The 26,845-nt window shown below is 38.2% G+C and overlaps 4 protein-coding genes across 6 annotated transcripts in view; 2 read left to right on the forward strand and 2 right to left on the reverse strand.

Moving 5' to 3' along the window:
* Nucleotides 1-1,344, reverse strand: part of LOC136242831 (kazrin-like) — a 46,162-nt gene extending 44,818 nt beyond the window's left edge. The window contains exons 1-3 of one of the 2 annotated variants that reach the window (XM_066034320.1): nucleotides 1,166-1,344; nucleotides 751-927; nucleotides 16-516 (exon numbers count right to left, since the gene is read on the reverse strand). In XM_066034320.1, the coding sequence (XP_065890392.1) occupies nucleotides 16-516; nucleotides 751-903 (654 nt within the window). In that variant the 5' untranslated portion in view covers nucleotides 904-927; nucleotides 1,166-1,344. The remainder of the gene's footprint in view (nucleotides 1-15; nucleotides 517-750; nucleotides 928-1,165) is intronic. The other variant, XM_066034319.1, reaches the window with a different exon arrangement.
* A 65-nt stretch (nucleotides 1,345-1,409) lies between these two features.
* On the forward strand, nucleotides 1,410-12,551 carry LOC136242836 (ESF1 homolog). Of its 2 annotated transcripts, XM_066034325.1 has the most exons (21): nucleotides 1,410-1,579; nucleotides 1,634-1,720; nucleotides 1,770-1,851; nucleotides 1,906-1,980; nucleotides 2,037-2,096; nucleotides 2,187-2,422; nucleotides 2,646-2,760; nucleotides 3,043-3,092; nucleotides 5,303-5,404; nucleotides 7,011-7,098; nucleotides 7,456-7,528; nucleotides 8,126-8,215; nucleotides 8,709-8,795; nucleotides 9,488-9,629; nucleotides 9,824-9,941; nucleotides 10,454-10,581; nucleotides 10,721-10,783; nucleotides 10,833-10,895; nucleotides 11,087-11,259; nucleotides 12,209-12,313; nucleotides 12,363-12,551. In XM_066034325.1, the coding sequence occupies exons 2-21, from the start codon at nucleotides 1,658-1,660 to the stop codon at nucleotides 12,469-12,471; spliced, it is 2,022 nt and encodes a 673-aa protein (XP_065890397.1). In that variant the 5' UTR covers nucleotides 1,410-1,579; nucleotides 1,634-1,657; the 3' UTR covers nucleotides 12,472-12,551. The 2 variants fall into 2 exon arrangements, with proteins under 2 accessions (XP_065890397.1, XP_065890396.1); XM_066034324.1 differs by having other exon boundaries at nucleotides 1,410-1,720.
* On the reverse strand, nucleotides 12,421-13,841 carry LOC136242839 (DNA-directed RNA polymerase II subunit RPB4-like). The gene is made up of 4 exons (XM_066034329.1): nucleotides 13,687-13,841; nucleotides 13,449-13,629; nucleotides 13,297-13,392; nucleotides 12,421-12,580 (listed from the first exon to the last, which is right to left on the reverse strand). Exons 1-4 carry the CDS (start codon nucleotides 13,745-13,747, stop codon nucleotides 12,502-12,504), a joined length of 417 nt encoding a protein of 138 aa, XP_065890401.1. The 5' UTR covers nucleotides 13,748-13,841; the 3' UTR covers nucleotides 12,421-12,501.
* LOC136242835 (GMP synthase [glutamine-hydrolyzing]-like) lies at nucleotides 13,840-26,842 on the forward strand. The gene is made up of 16 exons (XM_066034323.1): nucleotides 13,840-14,105; nucleotides 14,279-14,370; nucleotides 14,420-14,534; nucleotides 19,491-19,588; nucleotides 19,638-19,747; nucleotides 21,444-21,637; nucleotides 21,695-21,748; nucleotides 24,286-24,546; nucleotides 24,941-25,114; nucleotides 25,594-25,699; nucleotides 25,745-25,860; nucleotides 25,923-26,048; nucleotides 26,108-26,223; nucleotides 26,276-26,406; nucleotides 26,461-26,642; nucleotides 26,686-26,842. Exons 1-16 carry the CDS (start codon nucleotides 13,941-13,943, stop codon nucleotides 26,785-26,787), a joined length of 2,142 nt encoding a protein of 713 aa, XP_065890395.1. The 5' UTR covers nucleotides 13,840-13,940; the 3' UTR covers nucleotides 26,788-26,842.
* Nucleotides 26,843-26,845: the final 3 nt, after the last annotated feature.

Here is a 26,845-nt window from a genome sequence, read left to right on the forward strand (position 1 = left end):
TTATGTATATCACACCTGTAAGGTTTGGAGCTTTTCTTCAAATTGTGATCGCATTGCTACCGATCGTTCTGATGTGTCTCGGGCCATCTTCATAAGGTCCCATCTTTCTCTCTCCAGTTTTCTGTTTTCCAGTGCTAGTTCTTTAATCTTCTCTTCACCATCTCTGATAAGTTGCTGATAATTTCCAGCTATTGTGTTTAATTCTTTATCTTTGTCATTTAGCTTTGAATAAAGTTCTCTAAGCTGGTCGAGTAGTGTTTCTTTTTGATTTTTAAGTTCCCTAAACTGTTTTCGCTCCTTCTTTGTTGTCTCACGTAATTTTGCTAGCTCCAGTTCACTCTGTGCTACTCGTAGACAGACATCTTCATGTGTGCAAGCTGCATAATTCTGTGCTACTTCCAAGGCCTGTTCGCGCTCCTTTTTCATCTGTCGGATTTCCTCTTGTTGTTCAGCAATCTTCGCTTGTAAGCTGACCACTTCAGCATTTGGGCCTGCTGCTTCCGAAGCCTTGGAAATCTACGTGTTAACACGACACAACAAAAGACAATGATAATGCCTATATGGATTATCCTTCTTTAAAAGGAAGTGCTGTTTGTTGTTTTTCAACTTGTGAATATTGTAAAACTATATGAGAAAGCCTGATTATAACAGCAGCCATATAACAAGTTATAAGACTTGGCCAAGCAGCCAAAACCACAGTACAAGACTACATGTACCACTACATTAAATGCCACTAAACTTAACACACACCTGGATTCCAACATCTTCTAATTGCCTTCGAATAGCTGCTCTCTCCTCTAGCAGAGTTTTCACAAGCTCTGAAGGTTCTTGGGTGGGTGAGCCAACTGTCTGGCTCACTGAAGTCAATAATTCGTGAATTACTGAGAAGACCTGAGCATCCATGTTTGATGCACACTTCAAAGTAGCCTAGAACAACGTAACAAAATGAGTATAAATGTGTTACAGACAGCCCGATACCCTAATGAAACGAATAAACGTGTTGTATTACAAGATACCAAGCTATAAACTCACACGAACACAACAGCAACAACCAAAACACAACACATACTAACTGGTTTTACAAGGATAATGCTCGTCTACACCTTCCCTACGCTACAACACGGAAATTTGAACTGGGCACGAAGTGACAAACTGACTTACTAACCAATAATGGCGTCACTTTGCCGTATTCTACGTTACTTGTTGCAAGTCTGTAACTCTTAACGTGATCTCTTCACTACGACTGGTTAGAGGCGAAGAGCGAATCACTGCGAACAGAAGTTCCAGGAATTGCTTCTAAGGTAATCCCGTATTTCCTACGGATACCGTTTGGCATTCATCACACGCCTACTTTTGGGGGTGCTTGCTACACACGATCATGATGCGCTTAAAATTAAATAAAATCGTCACGTGTGATGTGCATTAATTTGAGTTGTATTGTTTTAAGTCGCCAGTGATGGTACGGCAACTGAAAGGACCAGTCAAGAAGGAAACTAAGTCAGGAAAACGAAAGACAAAGCAGGAAAACTTGGCGGTGAAGCAGCAGTTCTTTACTACCACTCTACCCGCGTTGATTGTTGTAATGATTGTCGTTATAATCATCGTATACTTTGGCACAAAATCCTCCCAGTAGATAATTGCTTAGACACACATTAAAATGGCAGCTAAGATTGAAAGTGATCCTCGCTTCAAGCACGTCCTGACTGATCCACGCTTCAAGGTATCAGTGCTGTTATATGTTGCAAGTATTAATTACATCCTATCAACAGAAAGCTCCCAGGCATGTTAGAAAGGTGACAATTGATCCTCGTTTCAAGGCCATGTTTAACGACAAACGCTTCAAAGTTAAATGTGGGTACTGTTGGTATTTCTAACCTGGCAGCATGCACACTGATGTACCAACAGATTCTGTTGACAAGAGAGGACGGAAAATCAAGCAGACTTCAAGTGAAGATCTCCGAAAGTACTATGCTTTAGGTGGTAAGTCAACATCACAATGTGTGTACTGATTAATAATACTTTGTGGATTTATTTAGAGGATAATGGTAAGAGAAAAGACAAGAAAAAGAAGACAACGTTGAACAATACCAACAATGGTATGTGTGTTTGTGTTACATACTAATAAAATATAATATTTGTAAGAAACTGCTGGTATTATCATGTTTTTTTTTAAAAATTTTTTGTAGAAAACGATTCTGACAAAGATGATGACCAAGATGATGTTGATAACCAAGCTGACAGTGGGGATAATTATGGTCAAGAAATCAATCAAAGTGATCAAGATGATAGTCAAGACGATGATGATGCTGATGAGCAAGACGATGATGTTGAGGGACCAATTGACTATGCTAGAGGTGAAGGTAATATGGAGAGCTCATCATCTGAGAGTGAAGAAGCTGAAGATGAGGATGATAAAAGCGAGGTTTGTTTGTTGGTACAGTGTAAATCTTTCTGTGACATGCACTAGATATTTAGACTAATAATAATAGTAGTAGTATATTTGTGTGTGTTGTACGTGCGTGCGTTGTGCATGGGTGAGTGGGTGTGTGTGTGAGAGAGAGAGTGCGTAAGTGTACTTTGTTGTAGCATTAATGGTTCTACAGATATTGTAATAAAATTTAATTTGAAAGGAAATCTTTGTTTAGTTACTTCATAGTTGGGGTGAACTAGATGATGCTGCCCCCCTTGCTGAATCCACATCATCGTGGCTAGCAGTGTGTAACATGAACTGGGATAGGATTACAGCTCAGGACCTCTATGGTACGTCATATAACCTTTAGTACGTAATAACTTCTTGTACATCGTAACCTACAGAAGGTCATAGCCTATAGTACAGTGAATTAACGATCTCTCTTTATTGGACGCTTTGAAACCATAAAATTCTTACTACAATAAAAAAGCTTTCCCTTTCAGAAATAAAGAGGTAGACTTGTGGTACCAAAACCATTGTCATTAAGTGAATAGTTTTACTATGGAGCCAGAGTGTTGTCTTAAGAGAGTACAGTAGATAGTTTGTTTCCTTTTGTTCATTGTATCTTTTAGTGTTGTTCAACTCATTCAAACCACAAGGATCAGTGATTGTATCAGTCATGGTGAGTGTGTGTTTAACAAACTACATAGACCACAGTACATAGTTGTGTAGTAATCTTGTGTATGTGATTTGTATGAATGTGGGTGTGTATTGAGTGTGTGTATGTCATGTACAGTAGTGTAGTCATATCAGTTGTACACTTGACTGCATTAGATCATTGTAAACTGTCTACTGTGTAATTGTAAATTTTAACATGAATTTTTTTGAAAACATTTTATATCATAATAACTTTGTTTTTAAGTTAGAGTTTCCATGGAAATTTCATGTAGTGGATACAATTTATGCCGATTGTGGACCTTTTAAATTACAATGTGTATAAGGCTTATTTATTAGTCATTACCAATACGTCAAAATAGCAATACATTTGGGCTGGTTTAAGTTTTATTTTTGTCAAGTTGAATTAGATAGCTCACATGACTTTGAATGGAACTTTCCAAGCTAGCTAGTTACTATCTTAAAAGGTTGTTTAATACTGCATTCAACTACCGATGATGATACATTGATTTGGTAAAGAGACAGGGTGGGATAAGAAGTTAATGATTAACGTTTATGTGGCATAATGGAAAGTTTTGAGAGCCAAATATGATCTACAATTTTATGTACACAGAGCAAAAGATACACACGTTTCTAGCTATGCAATATGAATTTCTGAAAATTAAGAACCAGAATTGAGTACTAATCTGTAGCATGAGTGTAGTACTGGCTGATAAGTTTTTTTGCAGCTTTAGCAAATTCCCACGAGCAGTGCTTGAAATAACATCCAACAACCGGCAAGTTTCTGGATAATTTTTGGAATTCCTGAGTTAGAATTTAAATGTCCGGTTAAAAAAAATCCAGACAATAAAATTGTATGTATTGACTTTAATACTCACCTTACTGCACCATTTGATGCTACATCATTCTTAGCTTCCCATAGTAGCTTGTCACAGTTGAGCGATTAAATTTTTTGAGATGCAAAGTATGCAGACTCAGTATGCAAACAGGTTTGACTGGTTTTCAATTTTCTATGAACAATAGTGCTGTAGCGAGACATGGCAGCAAGTAGTTCAGGCTATCGTAAGCGTTCTTCTTCATTGTTAGCAGCGCCTGCTGGTAAGAAGCTTTCAATGTCAAGGAAAACACTGATATGAAATGCCGTGGACGTGGTTAGACTTCGAAATGGATGGTGATAGCGTTTCTCTACTCAGATACAAAATTTTCTGTAAATTCAAAGATAGATTAGAATCAATGAGAAACCTTCGTATGGTGTACAGCTATGTTCTAATGACAAGATTAGAAGAATTGCTCAAACAAGAAATGGTCACAATTTCATGTGTTTGTAGCTACCATCACCCAGTATGTGATGCTTTGATACATTCTAAACAACTATCTGGCCAGTTGTATATGTAATCTGTGATATCATGGTAGATTCTACTGAATTTTGTAATGGTATATTAATACAGTGAAACCCCACAATGAGACTACCTCATAATAGTGACCATGTCCCTAAGGTCTACATCATCTGTTAATGAAGCCATTTACCCCATCATTGAGGCCTGACAATAATATATGCAGTGAAGCCTCATTAATGTGGGACTACTATGAAACTAAAATGGCATCAATAGTAAGGTAAGGTGGCCTCATCAATGTGCCACTTTTCTGACATGGCAGGAGACAACTTATGTGGACATGCTTGACACGGTGAGATGGCCTTATTAACCTTTAATATTTCTGTTATTTCATAATTTTTATTAATGCTGATGAGTGTAGCTTCATCAACCTTGCATCAACTTTTCCTTCCGTTGAAAGTTCCCTTGGTATGGTATACCTGGTAAATAGTAATTATAGAAGCCAGTAACAGGAACCCGCTGGTTACCATGAATATGTACAGGATCTCTCAAGCCATACATATTATTATTGTTATGCTATGAATTTTGAAAAATTAAGTTAAGCCTACCTGTAGAGCTGAATTATGATGACCACACGGAGATGTAATAATCAACTTGTTGATAAACATGCCTACACAGTGTACCAACATGGCTAGATGTCAATAATGGAAGTCATAAAAGAACAGTCACTTGGAGACAGCTTGTTTTTAGTTACATAACAGTTCACAGTAGTCTGTCTGTTGTGGGAATTGTATACAGCTGAATTTCACCATTAGTTAGAAGGGCCCTTAGCAGACATGCTAGAGTTGCCATGTACAAAATTTATTGTGTGTGTTGTGTGCAGATCTATCCATCAGATTTTGGGTTGGAGCGGATGGCAAATGAGGAGATTGAAGGACCAGTAGAGCTGACTAAGGACGATGGTGGTGATGTTGAAACAACTGAGGCATGTAAACTATTACTGGAGACTAATATGATGTGTAATATGGCAGTAGTTTGTTGGTACAGACTTTTTTGCTTCCATTTGAACACTTGTGTGTTGCAGTAATGCATGTCACGTGGTTCACACAATACTCAAGTGTTCAAACGGAAACCAAAAAGTCTGTACATGTAGTAAAGTCTAGCTCTCTATGTTAGATCTTAAGCAGTCAACTTATTGGCTTCCCACAAACTCACCTACTTCCACGGCTGCTATGTGGTAGAATTGTTATAAACGTCTGTAGCATTACTTTCTAAGCGATCTGTAGAATGTTTTAGTAGCCCCTGTGCTAAAGATGACATCATCGCACACTTTTTGCTGATCGATAATAAACATTGTAGATGATTCTTCGAAGTGATATTGGCACTAATAATTGGCACTATTGTACTCCTTGGCCTCATGTGCATATGCGCATGTGCACTTGCTGAAATGCCTGAAAACCAGACTTGGAGATAATCACTTCAACTATCAACAGGTTATAGTGATGTTTATTGTGTTGTTATAAACAGTACTAGACTGATAAGTTGTGAAATTTTACATGCGATTTCGCTCAAGCTGGTTTTTGCACTGTAAAGTTATATAATGGCTTTGTGGTTGCCATTGTATTGATAATCAAATTCCTTGTTAAGTATTTTGATACAAAGTTTTACATTGTATAGTTTATAAGTAGAAGCAGTAGATTGGAGTCTCTACAAATTTGGCGGTGAGGGGTAATGTCTTTTATAAAATAGCTAGCTTTCATATATATAGCATACCACATCTATTTTCAGGCAAATAAAGAAATTATATTACTGGAGTATTTCAATTTAATCTTGTGGTTAATATACATTGTTGTTCTTTTCCTTTAACACACGTTGGGATAAAGCTACTACATGTTGCCTTGTTAGGGAACTTTTGGATTGTGTACACCTTTCAAAATTTGTGGTCAATGAAAGTTTCCAAAGTTAGCGTAAACTTTTACCTTTCCAGAAACTATGTTTCCTGAACACCAAAATTGGCCTTGTGACATATCTTGTATCCGTTTCCTCGAATACACTAGAATTGAATGGTGACATATCTTGTATCTGTTTCCTCGATTACACTAGCATTGAATGTTACAGCACAGTCATCCCATGGAAATGTTAGAATCAATTAGAATTACTCACCCTACTTTTGTATTCAATAGTTACACAGTGATACCTTATCTAGTAGCAGCCACCTCTTAAATAACACCACCTCATTGCAGTTGCTGGGGCCATAGTTTTAGGTATACCATAAGTACACCGCATTTGTCTATTACTCTCAATAAAATTCTGTTTAGTAGCTGTGTTACACCTTGCCACAGTTCATATGCTAATATAACTACTGATGGGTCAAGTCACATGTAAAGTGGTAATGAGTTGAACTGTTAAGCCAACCATCACCTTGAAGCATTGTATAGATACTATAGAACAATTTTCAATGGACTCATGTTTACTGCTACACAAGCCCATAGTAACCACATGTTGAAAGTTATAGTAGCCATGACTAGCAGTTTTAACTAGTTGAAATGTTGAATGTCTACACTGTACTTATACCTACTGGTTACATGCAGGGTGGTGGATATTCTGTGGAGAAGTTACGTCAATACCAGCTGAACAGGCTCAAGTACTATTATGCTGTAGTAGAGTGTGACTCTCCTGGTATGTATGTGTAGTACATGCACTGTATTGGTTGGCATGTTATGTGTTTTGTACACCTCTTATTTGTTATTTTCAATCCAGTCGACTTAGGTTGTGCATGTACACATTAAACTACTCTGCTTAAATTACATTTGAAATAAAAGTTCTTCGTTTTGAATTATGGGGGGAATATGTAGAAATTGAATCCATTATCCATTTAGTGTTGAACACTTACTGTTATGGATGTGTTACTACACACACACACACACACACACACACACACACACACACACACACACGCACGCACACACACACACACACACACACTCCACACACACACACAAATACTGTGAATCACACATTTTATCATAACTGCAGCAACAGCAGAGGCCTTATACAACCAGTGTGATGGTCTGGAGTATGAGCACAGCTCTAGCCTATTGGATCTCAGGTACAATTTGATTGCATAGTTCCACTTGGTATTTCATGTGAGCCTCAATAGATCCAATACAAATCTAGCGAACGGTGGGGTTGAATGGGGTTTACTGGATAATCGAATTGGGTTTAGTGTAGGCTTTAAGATGGTACGTTTGGTTTTTTAAAACCCTTTGGTTTATGGTGATATTAACAATGTCATGTATATTGTGTGCAATTACCTCAGCCCTTCGCATGCCATACGAAGCAGCAATAAACATTGCATGGTAACTCCTGTCGTAAGCTTAGTATTCTTCAGCACGTTATAAATGAACCATTTGTATAATATATTTTAGCAGCGCTTAAATTGTGTCCGCCCTCCTCTGAGCACATTATGTGCAGCTTCTTCCTTACAAGCATTTTGTATCAATGTCACTTTAGAAAGCTAAGCTGTTTACCAGGTCCAAGTTGTAGACATATGCACTTGTGTTCTGTTTAATACAGTGCAAGTCCTCTGCCATTTGTGCAGGCTGGTTGGTACAATATTGTACAATATAAATTAACTAAATCTATTGTGTGTAACTAAATTGTTCGTACTACACTACAGGTACATTATCCATCTTGTGTTTTACAGGTTTATTCCAAGTGATATAAATTTTGATAATAGAGCACCAACCAGCACTTGTACGGACATCACGATCAGTAAAGATTTCCGTCCATCAGAGTAAGTGTAGAGTACTGTATCAATGGACAAGGAAACAAAACATTGAACAAATGATACATACTTTAATACTAAGAGAAAATACTCTAATTGAGCAGTCAGCCAGTCACTTTTTTTGTTCAGGTGGTATGATGGAATTATCCCAGGACGTCCCACCTGTAACAAATGGTACAATGGAGGCTTGGGATTGACCCTCTATCGGTGGTACAATGGGGTTATCCCAGGATGTCCCACCTGTAACAAATGATACAATGGTACGGGAGGTACAATTGAGTTATCCCACTGTACCAAATGATACACTGGGATAGGCAAACTTCCCATTGGGCATTCAGCAGCATCATTGGACTACCCTTCACTTATCTGAACTTTTTTTGTGACTGAATGTTTGGATTAATAAAGTTCCCATTGTATGTGAATGTCATGGTAAATGTTGATTGCTATCATAGCAATAATTATTGTGTTGCTGTACACAATACCACTACATATATTGTTACAGTTTCTGTACCACTGCTCTACAACGGTCCAGTGTACAGCTCACATGGGACGAGACTGATCCTAAACGTGTCGAGACCATGTCAAAGAAGTGAGCACCAATTGGAACCATTTGTATTGTTATAGCGGTTGTGTTCCAATCTTGGAGGAATCTTGAAGTGTTCTGTCATTCCCCAAAAATCATACCTGTTTACACTAGTTAAACTGTCTGAAATCAGAGCAATTTCCAAGTTGGTGTAAACATGTACCATATTGAACCACTCTGAAATGGACCTGCTAGGAATATGGGTCTGGTTTGATCACTCCACTTACCCAGTATAAACACCAACAGTAAATGATATTCTCAAATGGCTTGGCTTGTATGTTCCTTAAGCTCAGTCTTACTTAGTGGAAACCTCTTTAATAAGACCACCTCATTATAGTTGCCATAAGTAGGTCTCAGATGTTCTTCAATACCTCATTGCAGCAACCATCATGTCAATTGCTCCAAATTAGCAGATAAACCCACAATCATAATTTTCATCAGGTTAGTAGGCATTAATAAGGTCTTAAATGTTGGTGACAACCTCTCAATTCCATGCAGTTAACTGCCTATTCATATGTGTACTTGTTTATTTTCAAGCCCTCATGTTGTTCTCGAGGCCATATTAACACCTAAATACTTCGTTGGTGCTTCATTTCGTCAATACAGTTGCTATTTTAACTGTTCTCTGTATATTTAAAGCCAGATCGAACTGCATAAAAGAGGGTGAATATACTTCTTATATTTGATTGTGGGTTTAGGTTTAACAAGAATGACGTGATGGAGATGGATTTTCAGGCCTACCTTGCATCATCGTCTGATGATGACGATGATGATCACCATGATGACCATCCATCCCATAATGTGAACATGACAGAGGAAGAAAAGATTGCCAGTTATCGGGTTAGTACCACATGTAACTTCCCTGGTAACTTCACAAACTAAATGTTAATTATGATGTGTACATGTACTTTTTACACAATTGCAAATGTCTCACAACAGTCTACACAGATCATGCAAAAGTTTCATAGTCCATGTGCATTATTGATAATAATTATTTCACATCTTTTGATGGATTTTGCTACATAATATTGTAGGCGCTACTGATGGAGACTTTAAACGAAGACAAACAGAGTGATCATGAACAAGAGATAGAGATCACCTTTGAACCAGGACTACAAGAAACAGCCGAGGAGATGGTGCAGAGGAAACTAGGTATGTATATAACTCATTATTACGTTCTCTTGTAATAACATAACTTGTGTGTGAGTAGTATATTGCAATTCACATAATAATTATGTTAATGGAATGCACGCAATCACACACACTCACTGTACACACTACAAATATACACACTACAGACAAATACACACACGCTGTGGCACACACAGTATGCATACATATATATACACACTACACTACACTACACTACACACTAAATTACAGGTACATACTGCACATATATATACGTGTGTACTTGGTACAGTAGACCCTCAGTTATCTGAAATGACTGTTCTGTTAGAAATTTGTGAGTACAGGTGTATGTTCTATTAGAGTATTTTAGCTCTGTATGGCTTTATTATCTAAATAATTCACTTATCTGAACACTTTTACCATTGCAGTTCAGCTAACTGAGGATCCACTGTACATACATCATACTTATCTGTAGTATTATATATTTATGATTACTTATTTCCATTGATTTGTGCATTATTTCTCATTCACAGCCAAGGATGGGAGTAAAGATCTCACCACTTGGGAAACTTACCTGAAGGAGAAGAAACTAAAGAGAAAACAAAGAATAAAGGAGGCGAAACTTCAGCAGGAGGAAGAGCCATCAGAAACCAGCCCAAAAGTAATTTTTATAGTCCTCTGTGTGTGTGTGTGTGTGTGTGTGTGTGTGTGTGTGTGTGTGTGTGTGTGTGTGTGTGCGCGCGCGCGTGACGTGCGTGTGTTACTGTACATAAACACACAGTATATTCTTTATCCTACAGCCACCAAAGAAAAGGAAACGAGGTAAATTGCCCACAGAAGAACCAGGCAACGACCAACAGAAGGTACACAAGTCACATGCTCCACTAGTATTATTCTATGAACTGTCCACAGAGTGAACTAGAGTTACTAATGATGGACAATGATGATGATGGCAAGGAACACTTTAATCTTAAGGTAATGTGTATGTGTACTGAGTATAGTTCTAAGTACGCTTTACATCTGCATTTAGCAGAGTTAATGTCAAGATACATTCCCTACACTTGGCCTTCTCACAAGTCCTTAGTGGGATAGCTATTCCAATAATTATTCTGTGCATTACACTTTGTAGCTAAGTGTAGTTGATGTACTAACTACTGGTCTTTTAGGGAATACTGAAGAAAGAAAAAGAGAGTGCAAAAAAGAAAAGAAAAAAGAAGAGGGATGAATCGGCGATGGAAGAGATACAGGACTCTTTCAAGATGGACGTCAATGATCCACGATTCTTAGCATTGTACGAGTCTCATGAGTATGCACTGGACCCATCCAACCCTCAATACAAGTAAGCCACTCTTGTCACTGACAACAGTACAACGATGTACGTGTATGACTAATTCTTCACGATTTGCCCCAACAAGTCAGATCTGTACAAATAGCTCTTGTTAGAAAATTTACGCATAATTTCCTTTGATGTCTAGAGGGTACTAAATCCAATAGAAACCTGTGGCAGGGTTACTAACTTGTTAGTAGCCTGTGGTCTATTACTACATTGATCAAACGAAAGCCAAATACACAATAGCCTTACTGTTAGCTTACTTTCTGGACAAGGCACGCATCATTTGGGCCTATGCACTAGTGCCACAAGTTGTGGCGCTGAAACTATCAACTCAAAGAGTGGATCTTGATACCATCAGCCACAGTTTGCTACTTTCTTTCACTTTCTGTACTCGCTTCGCTCAGAGAAAGTTTCTAAACTACTTAGAACGAGCCGACACGCCACTTCAGTATAGCTACACCATGCTGCAATGTTAGTGTGGCATTGACACAATTAATAAACTCGAATGGGTATCCCTCAATACTAGCAGCCGTTTTGCCACTTATTATAGCTTACTTTATGGACTATACAAGCGTCATTGGTGCTCATCCAGGCATAGTATAGCTACTATAGTGTGGCGCTGACACCTGAAAGGATAAATCTCATGCTAGTACCCACAGTGCCACTTTCTCTCAATCTTTCTTTGCCTGCTTCGCCAGAAAAAGTTTCTTTACTTAGAACGAGGCAATGTCAATTTCTATGCTATTTAGTGCCCCTCTGATAATGTGGGCTCGGCTACCCACAATTATTTGTGGGTAGCGCTCGCCAATATCATCATCAGGTTGCTAAATCGCATAGAAACCTTGTCGGCTTGTTCTAACTATAACTTAGTAGCTCCGTGTTATTTTAAAAGATTCTTGGTCACACAATTGCCATCTCAAGAAGCTTGTTGTCACTGATGCATAATTGTTTCTAGGCCTACTAAAGGTATGAGTGCACTGGTGGAAGAAGCACAGAGACAAAGAAGAGAAAAACCAGTGGAAAAGATTACCACCAAGCCAGCCACTACTAAAGAACCCAGGTCAGTTCTACAATGTTTAATCATTCTGACATTAGTAGTAAACATCTAGCGTGGAGGCACTGGTGAGATCAGTGAAGGCAAAGGTTGCTCAACATGCAAAAGCTGGATTAAAACAATCACGACGTATAACACACAGAAAACATGTACAACATCACTAATATTTGTATGTACCATATGGATTGTGTATGTTAATACTGATAGTTAATGTGTGTCTTGAGGTCATCTAATAGTTCATTGAGTTCAGTGTCGTCAAATCTTGACTCCATGCTGTAGGGAACATGTTATTGAAGAAGAATTTGAACATGTTATTGATGAGATAATGAGTGTTAATGATGAGAACATGTTATTGAAGAATTTGCACGCTAGTATAAACTGGCCTTCCCAATAGTACCTCTCTACATAGACCAGTGATGTGAGGCATTTATGCAAAGCAATATACGAACAGCTCTACACTGTATAGTTCCATAACCTTATGTGTAAACATACCACATGGGTAAGTCCTAAACAACAATAACAAGGGCACATAAAAACCTTCCTTGTGAAACTAGTCTTCAGATGTTATTTTTAGGAATAAAGTGGTACTACTTTGATGACGCTACAATCACTAATAATTGTCATGCATACTTGATGTATTCATGCAGTAATTGATGGCGTGATCTAGTGCATCAAGTACTGATCACCAGTGAACTGTGACCAGTTATCAAGATCATATTTCAGATCACTTTGCAATGTGTATACCCTCTAATGAATTTGTGACTTGATCTGTATAGGCCAACTGGATTCCTACCAAGTGAGTCACACTTGGTGCCAACCATTCTAATTAATATATACGGAAAACCTGATGGTTAGAAGGTGGTTTAATATTGGCAAAATTCAAATCATTGCTATTACATATCTACAGTGGTGGGGGTTACACTTGAAATATGTTTATTAAGGAATTAGTAAACATACATGTTATACTCATCAACTGAACTTACACTTACCTGGTTATAAGTGTTTTAGCTTCTTCTGAGTTGGTAGGGCACAGATTGGCTAAACTAGCTAGTTCAAATTTGTGTAAAGCATGTTGTTGAAGGGATCTACATATTGACCAAGAAAATATATAAATATAAAATAAAATCATCCAAATACTCACGTGCGTACTGCAGCAATTGTTTCACGACTATTATATTTGCTGAATGCTTGGCAATATTCTAATGTCTTCTGGAACATCTCTGACAATTCTTGGTCATCATCTGCCCCTTCACTTTGAGCCTTCCTGTGCTCCAACAATAACTTCACCTCTGATATCAACAGTGCGTCAGCATTGTCAAATTCTACACGTGGACATTTTAAAAAAAAATCCTTGCATAGATTTTGTTCACACGTCTCACCTTTGCCAAATCGTAACTCTGTCGCGTCCTCGTCTTCTGGCTCTTCCATTTTCGCTGCCATCGTTCTGATTGAGCGCTGTAGCTTTCAACACAATTGTGTTTGATCCCCGTGTTTGATAGAGTTCTAATTAAAGAACACTTTATGTAAACGCCTCTAAATTTAATTCATATGGCATCGTTGTCTTGGCCACTCCTGTAATTTTCGCGGGAAACTGGGGTAGTGAAGCCTTAGAGGCGTTTTGTAGCTCGATAAAATGGAGGCTTCAAAGAGGAAGAGACAAGCCTCCAATATGGAAGTGCAAGAAGAGGAGAATGATTCGTCCCTTAGTCCGAAGGCGAAAAAATCTCCAAGCCTCCAACTGCTGGAGGGTACAGAGGACAGTGTAGTCATTTTAGACGCTGGAGCACAATACGGGAAGGTACGTGGTGTAACTGGTGTGAATATGATAATTTACGTGATAAATCTTCATACCAGAAGCTACTATTTTTCTCTCTTGTCAAAAACTAATTAACACTATATAATTATCGTGTATTTTGCTAACAAATAACTCAAATAGATCCTATCACTTTATCCTGCTTTACACCATATTAGATAATTGATCGCAGAGTTAGGGAACTGTTTGTTAATTCTGAATTCTTACCACTATCTACACCAGCATCGATTATTGAAGTAAAGAAGTTCAAGTCAGTTAACCCTTATTTGTTGTACAATAAACACCAGTGTGTTGTGTAGAGCTGTGTTGATATCTGGTGGACCATCAAGTGTGTATAGTGAGGATGCTCCTGAATTTGACCGACAGATATTTCACCTTGATATTCCAGTGTTGGGAATCTGTTATGGCATGCAGGTAGGAGTGTAGGAGAGGTTATTATTTTAGTGCAGCTGAGTTATCATATGGTTCCTGTCTGACAACACATGGTACAGCTGTGTAAACATGTTTGTCACTCACGCCCTATTTTCTCTCCTGTGATGACTGCATGGTCTAGTTTTTAGGTACTTTGTCCCCAGTTATTTGTGTGTTAGGCATATATTCCATATATAACTGTTGCATCGACCCAAAACTTTATTGACATGGTGGCCATTTGCAGCATTCATTCTGTTAAACACTCTTAGCTGCCTAAAGTGATGTACCAAGTAATAGATGATATGCACACTAAATTATTCAAAAGAAATATGATAAATTAGGCTTGCGTGGTGCCAAGTCTTAATGGTGACTGATTCTCGTGAATCCCATACAAAAATAATGGGAAGTGAATGTGGCTCAGACAATAACTCACCACTAGAGCTACAGTTGCGGCTTCTCAATTGTAACACATTACTTTCCAGTTAGAAGAAAGTTTTGCTGTCGAAGAATCGTCCATAGCTGGTCTACTGCACACGCAATGAAGCAATTTGCACTTTTCCCCATAGACCACAATATATTCAATCACAACATGTGACATGTTAAAGAAAAATTACGGTGTGCATATTGTCTATTGAATATGTTGGTTGATTTCTTTCTCAGTTATCATATTAGTTGTTTCCACGCTTCAGTTATGGAAGATTTTAAATAGTTTTTTAGTGCTTGTTGTGTATTATTTACGTCATTTTGACCAAAAGGGCTTCTGACCTTCAGCATCCAAGCAAAATTTTATCCCAGGTTGTAGGCGTGGTATTGTTAAAACAAATTCAGCTGACATGCGTGGATAGAGTTTATTCAGTAGTAGTAGTTGTTATTTCAGCTGTCATTTAATTTGTGTTCTCTTCTTTCACACACATGCACACATGAGATGAGTGCTCACACACATCAACACTTAGTTTAGTATATTAAAATGGCTATATAGTAGAAATTTTGAAACTTAAAAAAGTATACAGCAATTGTAAATTTGCTCCATACTCGGACAAACAAATTGCAAATGTGCTTGATATACTGTATTCCCTGTATGCTTGTGTAATGGCAAACATAAACAGCCAAGAGTATCAAATGGTGTGTTATCCCATGATGGTGTAATATTACATGGATATTTCAGTAATTTTTCGTTTACGTGAAATGGTAAATTTGTAAAACCAGCAAAAATAAAATTATTTGGTTTAAGTAGTTGCACATCAGGTGGTGATCTCTCTTGTTTGAACTGTTTTAACATAAACTCTCTTCGCACTTGCGTACTAAGGTTTCAAAGGCATACAGTTTATTTTATACATACTCTTGCATAATTATAAATACTTACCAGATTGCTCAATTAGGGTATTTGTAAATATAGTGTTCCACTAGGATAAAAACTTGCGGACAGCTAAGCAAATGAAAATTATTATGTCCCTCAAAAATTTGAATGTATACGTTACTGTGTTCGGTTGTATGTATTACCCTTGAAAATTAATGATTGTCAACCATGCTAAACAAATAGAACAACAGGTGATCCACAAAAAATAAAACCATGAAAATTCTGAAATTCATCAATCCGCAAATATTACATACCTCAAAAATTTGTACATATACGGTATATACTGATAGCTGGTAGGAGAATCTATGCAGTGATGTTAAAATTTAGTCTTGCAAGCCAGCTGGTGTTTTAATTCTTTGTGTGGGCGGGTGTGGAAAAAACCGTCTGGTAACATTCGCCACTTTTTTCTCGACACTGGTAGAGCCAATCAAAACAGTTGGTGGATAAAACAATGCAACACCCACTTGGGATAGAATAACTGTTACTTAGCATGCACAACAATTCTGTCAGCTGGGAAAACATCCTGAAATTATGTTCCTGCCATCATAATACTGGTGAATGTTACCGGGAATTTTTCTCCATGTCTACATGCACACTCTTAAAACATCTGGCTCGTGAGACTAATTAAAATCGTACAGGGAGTATAGGAAGGGATATTTGTGTCTACTGCTGTGGAATTCAGTGCAACCTATAGGTGCACTGCAATACATTACAGTCACATATTACACAAGTAGTACTTAGTACTATCATATATTTAGCTGTGTTTAGAAATTACATCATGTACAGTATTTATTCAATGGGATTTTTTCCCACATAGCTATGTTGTAATATCATCTTTTTACACTGCTTTGATTCCTACTTCACACTAAATATGCTAGTTTCTTTACTTTCTGGTATAGCTGGCATGCTGTAGTATTCACCTGTGATGTGATAGTGTACATGGCTGTTGTATTAGAATGACTGCTTTATTAGAGTATACTGATCTGTACTGATCTCACTGGTAGAGGTATACTATTATGATCATTAAAGGGCGTGGTAGCTGTGTCTTGTTTTCTGTAGCTAACTGGTCTGCTATCTACTCCTTCATACAATAACGTACATACTTCTTAGCATCTATATGTGTGCCTGTAAGGAAAGTGTAAACTAATATGGTAAATTGATAATGATTTTCTTGCATGCAGGAACACGGCAACAACTAGAATTGAGGATGGAAGGTAAAGCCATAGAGAAGGGAATAGATTGTCTTCGGAATCCCAAAAGGCACATGCTATGATGCCATATGTGAGATAGTTATTGTGAATAGCTGTTTAAAGCTTTTGGCTGTGGTCAGGTATTCTGGCAGGAAGGCAGGCAAACCAAAGTTTTGACTCTTTTCAAATTGGCATTTCTGTAAGAATTTTCCAAGTTCAATGCTAGATTTGATGTTAGGTGTGCTAAGGCTCTATATTGTACTTTGCATGGGAGGATCAAAACGATGCCGCGTAGTGTATTGTCCATACAGTACTTATTAGCTGCATAACTGTACTGTATGAGTCATACAGAACAGTTATGCAGCTAAGTGGGCAATACAGAACACAGTACAGTTATGCAGCTAAGTGGGCAATACAGAACACAGTACAGTTATGTGGAGAATTTATTTACAGAATGTTACAAAAACAACACTAAATCGCTAAAACCAGCCAAACTAATCCTACCAGTTCGTTCTACAGCTAGAAATAGACTGTATAAACACTGATCGTCTGATCACAAAGCTATTTAAACACGACTCCACTAAGACAACACGATTGATCACGTACGTGACATTGTAAATCGCTAAAACTAGCCTAACTAATCCTATTAGTTTGTTCTACAACTAGAAATAGATTTATAAGCACTTACTGATATCCTGATCACCGAAAATCGCAGCGATTTCAGTACTAGAGAAAATCGCTGCAAGCCAGACGACCAGGAAGTACAATATAACACTTAAAGCACCGCCTTGCTTGTGTGTACGAAAAATACAGCACTCAGGGGTGTCTAGAGGCTAATACAGCACTCAGCTTCGCCTCGTGCTGTATTAGCCTCTCGACATGCCCCCTCGTATTGTATTTTCTGTACACATGTGTGGCAGTGCTTTACCTATAACATAATTTTGTGAATGTGTGTGTTTGTCTCATGAAATATTGCTATGATGATTTTAAACAACATTTTGGACGGGGTTGCACTAGACTATATAATTTGTTAAAGTCTTTCTCAGGCTTCTAGGTAAGTGTTTACAATCACTGGGCTGAGTGGACATTTTTTTTAATGTGCAAAATCTTCATTTGTCACAAATTCTCACTAGACCAAAGTTCTGTTGTAAGGTGTTGTGAGACAAGTTTGCCACAAGATTGGATTAGTTAGAACGAAATATTTCTGTGTAGTGTAAATCATGTTATGACAGATGTTGTTATCATGATTATTCTATGAAATTAGCATTACTTTACTTCTTTGTGTCAAATGTAATTGGTTCAACAAATAACCCCCTTTTTTTTCTGGTCATTTAGCTGCCATAAACTATTTCAAGTGTTTTGTGGTAAATATTGTTGTCTCTTGGTAAACCAGCACACAGTACTTCAGCTGAAATTGTGTAACTTTCTGGCAAAGTATTTTAGTTTTGTAATGGCACCCTTTTTCCTGTCTATAAACTGTATGGTTGCATGCTGCAGAATATTAATTTTGAAGACAACATGGCAATGCTGTCATTATTAAAGATTGACATTAGTATCACTGCAGCTTGGCCTCCATCTTTGATTATTTGCTTTTAAACACTGCCTTCTTGAAAGTCATTCCTTTATACTACAAGTCGAAATAAGTCATTTGCGATGAAGTAATTGAAATCCTTTGTGTTTTGATAGGTAAGTTTAGTTTGGTGAAACCTCTATATAACAGATACTTTGGGACTAACTGATTTTGGTGAAGTGTTACTGTTATAAGGAGGTTGTCCCTTTCCAGAAGTAAAATTGGATTGGTAGAGATGTAGTCTCTGTTACATGGAGGGTTCTTTAAGAGAGGTATCTGATTTTACGAAAGGGAAACAGTATGAGACAAAATTTTAGTCATAATATTGTAAGAAAGGGATTCAGTACTAGATTAAATTATTTGGGATGAACAGTTTCTATGTAGCACAGATCATATGTTGAAACATATGGGTAAGTATGTTGTGATTACCCTATACAATAACAATTACTTGAATTCTTTGTGGCATATGTATTAGCTTATCACCCACAATTATACTTGATTCCGTATTGATCATAACCACAGACTATTACTCCCATATTTTGTGGTAATTATTACTGACTCATGGTAAGAGAATAGCAAGGAGATCCTCGTCAACTTCACTTGTTGAAGGGTTGTGTAATGTGCTTATATAATCAAACAGAATATCATAACATTTTCTTAATGTAGCTGTCCAGATGTTAACAAAGGCATGCATGCATATATCTACCCAAGCACTGCAAATACACCAGTGTACATGACAGACTGCTTACACAAATTATGTTAAACATATGTACAGTACTACTGGTTTCTTTGATGTGTTCTTTTAGTCTATGTAAGCACAATTACTATGTTGTTCCTTTTAGCTGATGAACAAACTGTTTGGTGGTAAGGTGGGTCAGAAGAGTATCAGGGAGGATGGTCAACATTCAATAGAGGTCACCAACACTTCCCCATTGTTCCAGTGAGTAGTGCAATCATGTTAGGAGATGATTGAAGTACATGTGGTGTAGTGGTTTGGCAAAGGAAGAGCTTGTCCTGTTAACACACGGAGACTCCGTTGAGTGTGATGAAGTAGCTGAGGATTTTGAAGTTATAGCCAAGTCTGGTAGTTTAGTGGCAGGTTTGTGTCTGATATGTTCTGTGTATGCCATGTGTTGGTGTGTGCACTGTGTGTCTTCTTGTGTGTGTACTGTGTGTCTTCTTGTGTGTGCACTGTGTGTCTTCTTGTGTGTGCACTGTGTGTCTTCTTGTGTGTGCACTGTGTGTCTTCTTGTGTGTGCACTGTGTGTCTTCTTGTGTGTGCATGCGTGCGTGTCTGAGAGGTAGCATAGCTGAGTGGCTAGAGCACTGTTGAAAGGTTCCAGGTTCTATGCCTGCATGGTTATGCCCAGTTGCTGTTGTTTCCTTGAGCAAGAAACTTCATTCACAGTTTACTCAGCTGTCTAATGGGGATCTGGTGACCTGGTGTCAACTGGGGAAGCGGTCCACCCAGCTGTTACATCAATGGGTACCTTGTGCTAACTAGGGAAGCACATAACAGGTGATGGTCTTCAGGTGCTCACACCTACACCTGTGATACATGGTACAGCCTTCTGTGGGTTACTAATCCTGCCCTAGGAGGATTTGCCTGCACTATCTGAGTAGTGCGCTGGTGTCCCAGTGTGTGTGTGTGTGTGTGTGTGTGTGTGTGTGTGTGTGTGTGTGTGTGTGTGTGTGTGTGTGTGTGTGTGTGTGTGTGTGTGTGTGTGTGTGTGTGTGTTGGGGGGGGGGTCCTCCGGTGGGCCATGCTGGTGCATTATGTATGCAAATGTGTGCGTGTGTGTGTGCTTGCGTGTGTGTGTGCTTGCGTGTGTGTGTGCTTGCGTGTGTGTGTGCTTGCGTGTGTGTGTGCTTGCGTGTGTGTGTGCTTGCGTGCATGTATGCATTCAATACAGTGTACAAGGTGCATAGCGATCACGGAGGTTAGGTTTTTCTGGTCAATAATATCACCCAAAACCTGCTTCACAATACCATCTTGGCGCCTTGGCAGTATTGGTTAGGTATAACCAAGCCCAAAGTGCCTTCAGTACAACCCTAAATGCTTCCAATAGAAATTTTAAAACAAAATTATTCAATGGAATTTTCTACTGACTAACTGCCTCCCTGCCTGATTCCTTCAAGCAAGCATAATTCGATAACGCTAAGGCTATATGGACTTGATTTTTTTCACTGCTCGACATCACTTTGTCCCGAGATGTGCCTTTTGGCATACCACAGTACATACAATGCGCACATCATGGACTTACCTTTGTCTTCCTTTGTGTCCCATTTCTTTTTGCTGACAGCCCAAGGTATTGATTTGCGGTAGTGTGATGCATGGCTTCCCTACGTTTGTAAACAGACATCATCCGTGTTTTCCATTCACTTTCGAGTCAGTAATTGATAGTTGGGGTGTGCAAATCGTCTGTGACTGGATTGAATTCAGAGGCACTTCTCCTACTGTTCTTCGTTTGTAGCGCTGTGTAATGGGCCGAACATAGCTGAAATCAAACGTATAAATGGCCACTTCACTTTCGAGTCAGTAATTGATAACTGGGGTGCACGTTCAGATGAAAACTTTGACTTTGGTGCCATCCTTTCTTTTGATGCGATATATGCAGGTTCACCATGCAAAAAAGGTTAACAAACAAGTATAAGGAAAAATTAGGAATTTTAAGTTCGATAAGGGATCATAGAAAAAACAAATAGGGAAGCAATTGAGAGGTTTCCTACACCTTCAGATATACTAGTGAACATTTGATCCCTAATTCAGTCATATACCTTTTGTGTATACATAGCAATCAGTCACTGCAGTAAGCCACTGTATGGAGTACAATTTCATCCTGAAGTTGACCTCACCAAGAATGGTTTAACAATGTTAAGAAACTTTCTATATAACATATCCAACTGCTCCCCATCATTCACTATTAAGAGCAGAGAACTACAATGTATTGAATACATCAAAGAGAAGATCGGAGATGCTAAAGTGTTGGTAAGTAAATTATTATAACTAACGCATGACCTGTTATACGATGTGTTTTAATTTTAGTCATTAGTCAGTGGTGGGGTTGACTCTGCTGTGTGTACGGTACTACTGAACAAGGTTAGTAATGTGTAGTACGTGTGTATTGTAGAGCTGCATATACAAGTTCTGTTGTACTGTGGCCTTGACCTTGTCCCAGTTTCTTTGTTATATCAGGCTCCATTAATTGTTTATACATGTAGTACATGTGTTGTGTACACTTGAGTGTTCTGTATACATCTTGTGCATTCTGTGCACAGAAGTTTGTAAATAGAAGACCTAAAACATTTATATACACTATATTGTCACTGTAAGATTTCACACTGTCAAGTGTTGTTCAAGTGTATATTGTCATCCACTGCATATCCTAGCAGCAGTGTATTATAATGAAAATCATAGGGATTATATTTACATTTAGACTACAACAAGTTTGATACTGAAATTTGATTGGCTGAAAACGTGGTCTCTAAATCTCGTAGAGCCACAGTCATGTCCAATAGAGACCACGCTCTGAGGCGATACGAAACACGATACGAAACACAATAATTACGTGCCTGTAACATTGGCAACGTATGGGTGTTTAAATGGCTAGCAACAGCCGTACTGAATTAGAGGGAGGTGTAATGGGCTTGTTTGTACTAATCAACACTACATTACTTGTTTACAAGCAGCTGTCGAGGCACAACAACAGTAACAATGAGTTGTAGTGCACTCGCTGAGTCCAGTACTCTGATACATAGCACGCGCCTGTAACATTGGCAACGCATGGGCGTTTAAATGGGTAGCAACAGCCACACTGAGGTCCCGCCATGTAGGGAGGTGTAGAGGGCTTGTTTCTAGTAATTAGCCATACATTTGCCATTTACAAGCAGCTGTCAACTCAAGGTACAATAACGAGTTTTAGTCTAAATAAGTTAGACGTCAAGAACCACTGGGTTCTATGGGATTTAGAAAACCCTCAGGCCCTTAGTAGCGCCCGAGCGCAGCGAGGGCGCTACAGCCCAGGGCCTTCAAGTTTTCTAAATCCCGTAGAACCCTGGTTCTTGACGTCTAACTATTATGTAAGCTGAACTGATTCCTCAAAAACTTTTAATAGCTCATCATGAAATTTTGCTGGTTCCCTCAGGTTAATTTGAAATCTTTTTATTCAAATGTCTGACATTTTCTTTTATGACCCACCAGTATTTCCTGATAAAGCCATAAGGTATAGTGTCTTGTATGGTCTTTTCCCAGAACTTATAAACTAACCAGATATATTGCTTGTTATCAAACCATTATAGTAGTTCAAAACCTTTCCTGTGAATTGTGGAGCAATCCCCCAGCTAGATGGCATTTGATGCTATCAAAGCACTTAAATGCAAATCTTTACACAAGATCTGTGCATTAAATTGTGCATGTTTCCAGCCTGTGCAATATTCCTATTTCTGCCAGTCATAACCAGCACATTATCTGGTGCTATCCATGTACAATTATTGTAGAACAATGAAGCACATCCACTGAGGGTGTGGACGAGGTTCTGTTGATGTCATCTCACATTTTCTAACTTGTCACAGTGAAGTGATTGTGTATTGTCTTGTTGTCTAGACAACTTGCCTGCATGTGCTGCACTGGATAAAAAAGATTTATATTCGACGTGATGAACAATTGGTTGGCTTGAATTAGTGGGCTAATATGTTGATGTGATTAATAATGAGACCCTGAGGTGCAGCATTTCCATGGAGTTGATATCATTGAAATAGTGAAAATGATTATAAATTCGATTTTTAAGCATGCTGATTCAATCTGGTACAACCTACAAATGAGTTGTTTATGTTTTTAGAAGTTTTACCACAATAAGATGAAGCAGTGTGCAGTATATTTTATTACACAATATAAGGATGCAATTAATTGACGTATAATTTCAGCACGTAATGTTGTTACTAGATGTGTGACTATCACTATGTGAGATCGTCATAACCTGTAGTAAATCTGTACAAGTGCGATTGCAATAGATAGGACATAGGAGTGTATTGTGTTGTGTGTTGGCTGCATGTGTGGCGTGATGGTTAACCTGTATAGAACACAATTACAGTGGCCGTCACACTAATTTTCTTCAATCTGCTGGTGTGAATTAAACCAGAGAATACAGTAGCATATAGTAAGCGAACAACTGCATATGTAGCTTGTTGCTCAGCTTATAGAAATTTGGTAGATGTAGATGCTTGATCAATGGCTTTCCAATTTTTGCTGCATTTGAGATGTGTCAAAAAAGATTCATTGTACATGCAATGAGCTTTAAAGGCTGTATAGATGTTCAATATTACACTTGTGTTGAATGGTCTGCATGTACATGTATGCATACATGTTATAGTTAAAGCACCGTCATGTGTGTATGGAAAATACAGCACGAGGAGGTGTGTTGAGAGGCTAGTGCAGTATGAAACGAAGCCGAGTGCTGTATTAATTTTTAGACACACCCCAAGTGCTGTATTTTTATATGCACAAAAACATAGGCAGTGCTTTAAGTGTTTTATTGTACTTCCTGGTTGTCTTGCTCAGAACGTTTATATAGAGTAACTGAACTGCTTCAATTTTCAGTGATCATACTATACAGGTTTTGTGCTGTTCTTTTGATCTAGGCACTTGGTTCCAGTAGAGTCATAGCTGTCCACATTGACAATGGATTCCTGAGGAAGGGAGAAAGCAAGCAAGTGGAGAAATCACTTAAAGACCTGGGCATCGACCTGGCTGTTGTGAACGGCTCTCATCACTTCTTAAATGCCACAACTGTGATTACCTCTCATGAACCTGGTGAACACAAACTGGTCGAAACCCCACGACTAAATTCTGTGGTCTCTCCAGAAGAGAAAAGAAACATAATTGGTGACACTTTTATGCAGGTACAATGCCATAGATGTAGAAACCATCATATCGTGTGTATACTGCTGCTTGGCTTCTCCTTACCATTGTGCACCTGTTACAGAAATTTAACCCTCATATTTATTAAATGATGTGACCACCCTGACAGCACTGTACATATCGCAGTAGGATTATTGTAGCAGTAAAAAAAGTGTATTGTAATGTTGTATGAAATGTATCAAAATTGAATAGATTGGCTGTTTAAATACCAGATGGTCAACATCTATGTGCACACGTACTACACACTGAAACAATGTTAGACGATATACAGATAGTGTGCTGACTGGAATTATAATGATAAGACTTCAGTTAACATTGTTAGTTGGTTAACTGAGAACTGTTAGACACATGATGTTTGCACTACTGTCGCTGCAGGTATTCAAACAGATAGTGTCTGACATGAAGTTGAAGCCAGAGGAGATCTACCTAGCTCAGGGTACCCTTCGTCCTGACCTTATTGAGAGTGCCTCATCTCTAGCTAGTACTAATGCTCATGTGATTAAGACGCATCACAACGACACTCAACTTGTCCGCCAGCTAAGGCAGCAGGTAATAATTATGAGTGTTTTAATTTTGTGTGGAAATGATGAGTACATTGGGTATATAGCCCTTAGAACTTAGAAGAGTATGTGTAAGTACAAAGTTTAAGACAACCCTGTTAGTTTAAAATTGCATCATAGCATTCCAGTGTTCACCACAGTGCAATGAATTTGTATTCTTTAACATAATAATACCTGAAGCCATCTCGCCGCATGTGTGAATACTGTACAAGACATGCATGCGGTATCTTTTGTATGTATGCAAGTACCATCTTCACTTTTACTTAATATGTCAGGCGCCAATGCCATAGCAATATGTAATAGAGGCTACTATAGTATTACAATGTATATAGAGCCCACCAGTTACATGTAGCAAAGTATATTATTGTTTCTACAAGTACATTGTGTGCTGTATGAAAAGGTTTAGTAATTGTAGTCAATAGTATGTCCTCACATTTATGGTTTTCACACCTTATTGTGGTTATGTAGGGAAGAGTAATTGAACCATTGAAGGATTTCCACAAAGATGAAGTGAGGATGTTAGGCAGGGATCTTGGCCTGCCTAAAGAGATTGTTGAAAGACATCCTTTTCCAGGTACATACATACAAGTTTAAAATTTATTTGTCTTTTTCTCACAAGGGCCTGGTCTTGCTGTTCGAGTGTTATGTGCTAGGGAGCCATTTTTGGATGACACTTTTACTAGTACAAACACAATACTAGCTACTCTATCAACATTTTATGATTCAATGTCTGTGGTAAGTTATAGTGTTTTTATCTCTATAATTATCATCTTAGTGCAACCTTGTGTTCTAAACAGACATCACCATTAATACAATTTATCGTTGAATCCACAACTGCCCAAGAGAGAGAATTCCTGCAGAGATTTACAAAAGAGAACAAGACTAGTATCACACTGCTGCCCATTAAAACAGTGGGAGTCCAGGTTTGAATTACCAACCATAGCACAAATACAGTGTGCAACAACTTTTTGTTGTCTTACAGGGTGATAGTCGTACATACAGTTATGTAGCAGCCATATCATCTGATTCTCAACCTGAATGGACAGATTTATTCACAATAACTAAACTGATTCCACGACTTTGTCACAATATTAATCGGTATGCAATCAGAAGACCTGTTGCTCATTTTACCTTGTCAGTTTTTTTTTAGAGTGGTATGGGTGTTTGGTGGAACAGTGCATGGTCCCATTGAAGACATCACTCCAACATGTCTAACTCATACAGTTCTGGCAACTCTACGAGAGGCAGACAGTCATGCTAATGCAGTACTTCATAAACATGGTACAGACCATCCCATGATGGTACAGTTACTAGCACGCATGTCATTTGTTGCAGATGTCATGTCCTGTGTCAGTCAGATGCCGATTGTGTTAGTTCCACTACACTTTGATCGACAACTTGAGACAGAAACTAGGATCAGACCATCATGCCAGCGATCGATAGTCATTCGTACATTTATCACTTCAGATTTTATGACAGGAGTCCCAGCAGTTCCTGGTCAAGACATTCCAATACAGGTGGCTATTAAACAGTTGGCTATTAATTTATCAGGTTTTGCAGGTTGTGCAAGAAATGGTTGAAGTGATACAAAAAGTACCCGGGATATCTCGTGTAATGTATGACTTAACTGCTAAACCTCCTGGAACAACTGAATGGGAGTAATTGTGACCGTTTTCATCATAATTTATTTATTTAAATTAAATCTTCACAACATTAATTT

Source organism: Dysidea avara, chromosome 13, assembly GCF_963678975.1.
Source record: "Dysidea avara chromosome 13, odDysAvar1.4, whole genome shotgun sequence".
Taxonomy (NCBI): domain Eukaryota; kingdom Metazoa; phylum Porifera; class Demospongiae; order Dictyoceratida; family Dysideidae; genus Dysidea; species Dysidea avara.